Source organism: Durio zibethinus, chromosome 11, assembly GCF_047325235.1.
Source record: "Durio zibethinus cultivar Kanyao isolate XHJ-2024 chromosome 11, ASM4732523v1, whole genome shotgun sequence".
NCBI lineage: Eukaryota > Viridiplantae > Streptophyta > Magnoliopsida > Malvales > Malvaceae > Durio > Durio zibethinus.
This window is the reverse complement of record NC_143172.1, coordinates 997,544-1,004,741: the sequence shown is the minus strand read 5'-3', so window position 1 is coordinate 1,004,741 and position 7,198 is coordinate 997,544. Positions and strand designations below refer to the sequence as shown.

The following is a 7,198-nucleotide window of genomic DNA, read 5'->3' as shown; positions in this document are numbered from 1 at the left end:
AATGGTGGGATATGAAATGCAATGTATATTCCATACGACCCTATTATTCATGAATCTATATGCATGAAATGCAATGACATATTTACGTGAATGATGAGATGTATTCGTATGACTAATGCAGCATACTTGTATGGAATGCATAGACCCACTGTATGTATGAGATATGTATGTATAAAATACAGTGCATGTGTTGTACTGGCTTAATAAGGTAAACACTGTCTTAAGATACATAACGAGATAGAATGCATGCATTACTTATCAAGAAGTGCATAGGATGCACGTGCATGAAGTAAAATACGTGTGCTACCTATTGATATGGATGGGATGGAATGCACGTATTATCCTGTTGTAATGCGCATAAGATAAGATACATGTATGACGTATGAAATGCAAAAGATGAAATAAAATATGAATTTTTTTTAGAAGGAAAAAAGAAAGAAATAAGGCTTGAAAATTAGTCTTTATTCGGCCAATAAACAAAAGATTTAAGAAAAATCTTTAATCTTTGAAAATGTTCTTTTATCTTTTTTTTTTTCAATGATTGACCTAAAATAAACACCACATATTCAAATATAATGCACAAAATCAAAAATAAAATAAAATAAAATGACTCAAGAATTCAAAATAAATAAGTAAGAAAAGTAATATAATAACCATACAACAAAATAATATAACGTATAATGTCCTAATTTTTGGTAATTTTTTAAAAGGTGGCCTGACTCTATCCTAGGCAGGCTTCCTACGGCTCACGATATGCTGGGTTAGGATTTATATGTCTAAAGGTTTCCAGACTATTCCTCACATCATCGTTTATTATAGACTAGTAAGGTTCCCCGATTCTCGCCCATTATGGGTTATTAATAGAAAAGGTTCAATCTGAGTGAAAGTTTTTTACTAGCAAATACGGAGGTTATCACCTCATAAGAGCGTAGCTACTTCACTTCTTTCTAAAAAGGATGAAGCCCGAGTATAGAGCTCATACATGCGAGTGAATATGCAAAGTGTGTACAAGGTAATGTATTAATCAAAATAACATGAATAAATCAAAAACAAAATCAAAATAAAGTAATAACTAACACATAATTTATTTTATTTATTAACATTAATGTTTTCAAAAAAAATTAAAAAAATTAGATTAAATATCAAATAAAATCAATTAAATCCAACCATTGTTAATAGCGTATAATTAGAATTTTAGCCCGACTCTCAAACAAGTCTCATGTGGAGTCGCCAAGCTGTCGTAACAGTTTTGAGACCACCGGACGTGAATTGAGTTTTAAAATCGAGAGAAATAAAAAGAGTCACCACCAATCTTTGTTAGAGTGTGATTGGCCACCAAAATGTTTATCTTTTTAATAAAACTATAAAAACTGGTTTAAAGTTTATCAAAAAGATAAATTTTGATCTACGAAATATTAGATTGGGTACGGGAGTCGGTTACGTGTGGGGAAGGATTAGCAACCCCACAACACCCATAAATTGGTACTATTTAATTACGCGCTATTTTCGGTATTGGATAAAAATGATTTTAATTTGAAATTTAACAATAATTTTCTTCATTTGAAAAAATAAAATTTTGCTAAAATTTTTATTTAGAAATATTGAAAAAAATTTTAAGTTAAAGAATTATCTTAAAATTCTCCAACATCTAGGCAGAATTTGAAATAACTCTTTTCGCTTAAGATTTAACACAACAATCTTTAAAATGAAATAACACTCTTTATAGAAAATTATTGGTGACTCTCCAACATCTAGGCGGAGTACCAAGAATTATTTCTTTTGGAATGTTATTTTTATTTTATTTTGTATTATCATAAATTTTTTTAAAAAAGTATTATTTTTTTTATTAAATATTTTATCACGAATTAGTAAATAAAAATTAAAGACAGAATAGTACAAATAATTACTGATAATAACATGTTAACATATGTATGCCAATGAATGTTATGTAAAATAAAATGCAATTTAAAAGTTGGATTCTTAAGTATAATGAGGCCACCCCGACTCTCCAACATCTAGGCAGAGTTTAGGTGCGACTATTTATATTTAAGATCTTAATTTACTGTTATACTTTTTATTTATTAATCTTGTTATTAAAGCGAATTAAGAAATCGTGTGAAAAGACTTAACGAAGTAAAATTTCGTAAATACCCCATCATCTAGGCAGCATTCGGGAACAAATTATTTCAAATAAAATTTTCACACGTGTCCTTAGGATTTTTATGAGGTTTTGAGTAAGGGCTTGAGTAGAGGTTTTGAAGGTTTGGTTTTAAGGTTTAGAGGGTTTTAAAACTTTAATTTTAGGATATGGAAGGTTTAGGGTTTTGATTTTACAAATTTTGGATTTTGGGGTTTGGATTCAAAAATTTAAAGGTTTGGGATTTTGGATTTTGGAGGGTGTTGGATTTTAGGATTTTGGATTTTAGGAGATTTTGGATTTTAGAGATTTTAGAAACCTAGGATTTTGAAAATTAAAAATTAGTGTTTAAGGTTTCATTTTTAAGAAAATACGAACATCTTTAAAAATCTCCAACATCTAGATGAATTTTCGAAGCAAGTTCGATTTTAATGATTTTTGAAAATTAATTTAAAAATTTCTTGTATTTCTTTTTATGAAAATTTATTAATAATAGTTTTTCAACATCTAGGCGAAATTATTTTTTAGAAAAAATATTTTTTATTCCCTTCAACATCTAAATAGAAAAAAAAATTAATAATAATAATATATATTTTTTAGCATTTTTAATATATATTTTTAATTATTTCTTGTTTTCAATTTTATTATTATTAAAACAATTAAACATTTATTCCACCAAATTTAAGAACTTATCATACATAAATAAAAAATACTCAAAATAGCAAAAATAATTAAAAAAAAAATTTTTTTCCCTGAACCGAATCAATCAACAGTCTGATCAACGCTGGTCTGGGCCAGTTTGATCGGTTCGACGATTTGATCGACGGTTCGGACGATCCAGCGATTCAAACCGATTCATTAGCGGTTCGTCTGAACCAGTTCAAAGCTGGCTGAAGCGGATCGATAGGTCGGGTTATGCGGATCTCGGGTCAGGTTCGATCCACGCGTAGATCCTCTACTCTTAAAACGGCGTTGTTTTGGTCATATGCCCAAAACGACGTCGTTTTGCCCTTATGTTTTCTATATATAACTGAAAAAAAAAATTTGTTCATTCTTTTGGTTTTTCAAAGAAAAAAAAGGAAGGGAGAGGGAGAGCTCGTCGTCCGATCGTCGGACCACCGCGTCGACCACTGCCTAGTCCACCGTCAGTGGTGGTCGCCAGCGGTTGAAAACACCAAAAAAATTTTAGAAGCTCCTTTCAACGAGATCTTCCCAGATCTAAAGTTTGTTTTACCAGAAACAGCCCCGATCGACGTAGATCGGGGCTTGAAACTTTCGGTTTCTTTTTTTTTCTTTTTTTTTTAAGAAACTGACTTTTTGTTTTTTGATTTTTGCAGGGATTGCTTGATGCTAATGGTTCCTCGTCGTAGGCGATGACTGTGTTGGTTTTTTTTGTTTGCTTTCTTTGGTTTGGGTATTTGTTTGGTTTTCTGACGGGTAAGAGGTTTCGTGAAAGGTTTGGGTTTTTCTGAGTATAGGAGGGTAGGATTTTGGGTATTCAAAAGAGGGGGGGCTGTGTATCCGAAAAAGCTTTCGAAAAGGGGGGTTCCAGAGAGCTGGAGGGGAAAAATGGATGGAGATTTTAAAGAGCTTCAAAAAAGGATCTGGGTGGCTTTAGGGTGACTGTAGGTGGGCTGGTTAGAGGCTAGTCGAGGTTGTAGGGTGGCTGGTCGGGGGCGGCAGTAGTGCTAGCCACACTACTTTTTATTTTTTTATATTTTATATTTTTATATAATTAATAATAATAATAATAATTATTATTATTATTATTATTAAAATTAAAATAGTAGACCCGGATAAAATCGGTGTTTACAGATGGATTCCAATTTGATCCAATCTCATAGGGTCGATTTATTTTTTTTTTCGAATTTCAGGTCGGGTTGGATATTACTAAAAAAAATTGAAATTGGATGGAGTTCGGATTTTACGCAAACCCAACCCAACTCGACCCTACCTGATACTATATTAAAAATTATTTTTTAATTTTTATTTATATATAATTATATATTTATATTTTAAAAAATAATATTTTATTAAATTCGGGTCGGATCGAGTTGGGTCAGATACGGTTTATGCAAATATCGGATTCGGATATTAAAAATACAAAACTTCAGATTGGGTACAAATATAAATTTATTATTATAAAATCAGATTGAGTTTGAGACAAGTAAAAACTCTTTCGATCTGACTCATTATCAATCCTAGATAGTCGTTAAATTTATTATATTAAAAACATGTTTTTTTAATATAATATAATTTTTAATTAATTATCAATTATTAAATTTAATATAAAATAGTATCATACTTAACTAACCTCAAAATATTATATTTTTTAATTTATCTGAGCTTGAAAATACATTACAACACTCATTAGCGATATTTATATATAAATGCACATTGCTCGAAAAGTGTTGGACACATTAAATTTGTTAACCAAATTACTTGATTTTTAAAAAAAAATAACAATTTACTCGTAATCTATTTTTTTTATATTTATTAAAAAAATATTATATACATAAATTCATTCATCCTTACAAAAGTTGTTATCATTCTCTTTAAGTACTTTTCGGTACAAATCTAGATTTTTATTTTCTTCCCCCCTCTCAATCTCTGACGGTACAAGTTGTGATAATTTTGTCATGATTTTCACTTGAACCACAAGTTTGTGGGTCCAATTAATTTACATTTCTTTTTTTTCACTTTTCCATATGTAAATGTGCATGTAAAATATAATAATAATGTTTTTTAAATGAACTATATTCTATATATTATCTCTTTAATTCCATTTGGTAAAATTTAAAAATTCCAAATCATATATAATATAAAGTTTAATAATCAAATGCAAAAATTCTCAACTCTGTAATAGTCAAAAAATTGTGTTGAGAATTTAAGGAAAAAAATTATGATCAAGGAAATTTAATTGATACAATTTCAGAAATTTACCTGAAAAATCACATTAACAATTAAATCAATTGCAATAATCTTATATTAAACACAAAATTAAACAAAAAAAAAATGCAAATTCCTTCGTCTGACCAAACATTCTAGCATTAGTCATTCTCACATAAAAGCTCAGCTGCAGAACCTCAAATTCCAAAAATTTTAAATATATAAGTCATACTCTTTCGTTCATTTCTGTTGTTAATTTTTGACGTTTGCTTATTTGCTATACAAATTAGAAAGAAAAATAGAAATTAAAAAAAAAAAAAAGGAAAAAGAAATCAGCCTCTATACAAAGGAGAGCGTTCTTGGAAAACAAGTTTGGAAACCCTAGTTTGCCTGAAAACCTTCATCGGACTCGGGAAATACCAGCCCTTCCATTTGGTAGACGGTGACGATTTTAATTCTCCGATACCGGAATGTGACGTTACCGCCACCGACCTTGACTTCCTCATCATCCTCCTTCGTTCTTCCTCCGCCGGTATTCTATCATTCTCTCCCTTTATTTGACGATCTTCACTCTCGTATCGCTTGCTCTTATTACTAGCTCTAAACATCGACCAAAAAGACGGCGTCTTGCTCTTATTACCCGCAAAATCATTTCTTTCGGTTAAACTCTCGGGTTTCGATCGGAGAAAAGGAATCGCGAGGGATCTGGATCGTCGGAACGAAGGTTCGCTTTCGATAAGATTAGGAACGCGACCGAAAGCGCCGACACCTGAGATATCCCCGGCTGTGGCAGTTGAGAAGCGATAGAAGGAGGAAGATGAGGATGAAGAAGAAGAGGTTGCGCTACATGCGCAAGGACGCGCGTGGGCGCAGTCGGGGCAAAGAGAAGCAAGCTTTTCTCTGAGGCAAACCGGACAGATTCCACTACGGCGGCGTTTCGAAGGATGCTTTGGACATTTCCAAACCTCTTCTTCATCGACGTAAAACGCCATTTTTTAGGACAAGGTATCACCTTTTTTTTCTATTGCCACTTTTCTTGAGAAAGCTTTTGCAATTTCCTGCGGTTTCTGTTTGGTTCCCTCCTACTTTTCTCGCATTTTCTTTCTTTGGGTTGCTCATGAGGGTGAGGCTTTTAAAGGGGATAGGTTTTGATTAGGGCGGATGAATTAACCATGGTTTACTTCCATAACATTGAGGATTTTAACCATAGTTAGTTTCTAACTTTCTACTTTATAGCTTTTGTTTTGTTGTTCGGCGTTGATTAGTAAGCGTTGGTGGACTGAATGTTGTCTTTTGAAGACAACCCCGTGATTTAGTTGTTATTTACGAGAATAGCATTTAGTGTTCGTAGAGATTTGTTCACACATAGGAATCTTGCTTCCTTGTTTAGGCATAAATGAGAGCTGAGAGACACGTTTCACATCTGGAGTAGGACTGGTCATGGTTGGCCACCTAAGTCCGTCGACCCACTCAATTGCGTTGAGTAACAAATCATCTGTTGACTAGAGCAAATCAATTCCTTTGCAGATCCCTGTTTTTCTTGGTGGTTTCTATGTTTTACCCATAAATTTGTTGTTTTGTGTTTGACCATATTAAAATGATACGGTCAAAATAATTTCGATAAAAATGTTAAAATTTTAATTTTAATAATAATTTTATATAAAAAATATGAATAAATTTTTTTTTCTAATCTAATCCTAATAATAATTTGTCTAAAATACAAGACAATCTTATCTTATACATTAAATATGCACCGATTTTTCAAGCAAGTGAAGCGAGATAAATCATGAAGATGTGAACTAGACATGTAATAGGTCTAAGTCATGCATGATGGGTTCCTCTCTGAATGGGTTGTGAAACAGCTTGCTCTGTAGTCTGTTGACATTGGCGATTCTGGGAGGCGTTTCGTTTGTCTATTTGTCAGATCTTTTAATTTTTTCTTTTTTTAAACTATATTAATGAGATCTTTTTTTAACGATTTGGGTTCCACGTTAATCTTTTATTTGATATATGATTTGACTGGTTAATTTCTCTGTTTAATGGATAATATTAGTCGCATTCTCAAGTCTCAACTCACCACTTATGGAATCATCTTAGCTCTAACTCTTTACATACGCAATTAGGGATGGTGATTGTTGAGCTTTGACGGTTTGCACGAGACATAAAATAAGT

The 7,198-nt window shown here is 31.8% G+C and overlaps 1 protein-coding gene across 1 annotated transcript; it reads right to left on the bottom strand.

Annotated features, from left to right (window-relative positions):
* Positions 1–5,228: 5,228 nt before the first annotated feature.
* On the bottom strand, positions 5,229–6,146 carry LOC111289696 (uncharacterized). Its single transcript, XM_022880944.2, has one exon. It carries the CDS (start codon positions 6,016–6,018, stop codon positions 5,359–5,361), a length of 660 nt encoding a protein of 219 aa, XP_022736679.1. The 5' UTR covers positions 6,019–6,146; the 3' UTR covers positions 5,229–5,358.
* Positions 6,147–7,198: the final 1,052 nt, after the last annotated feature.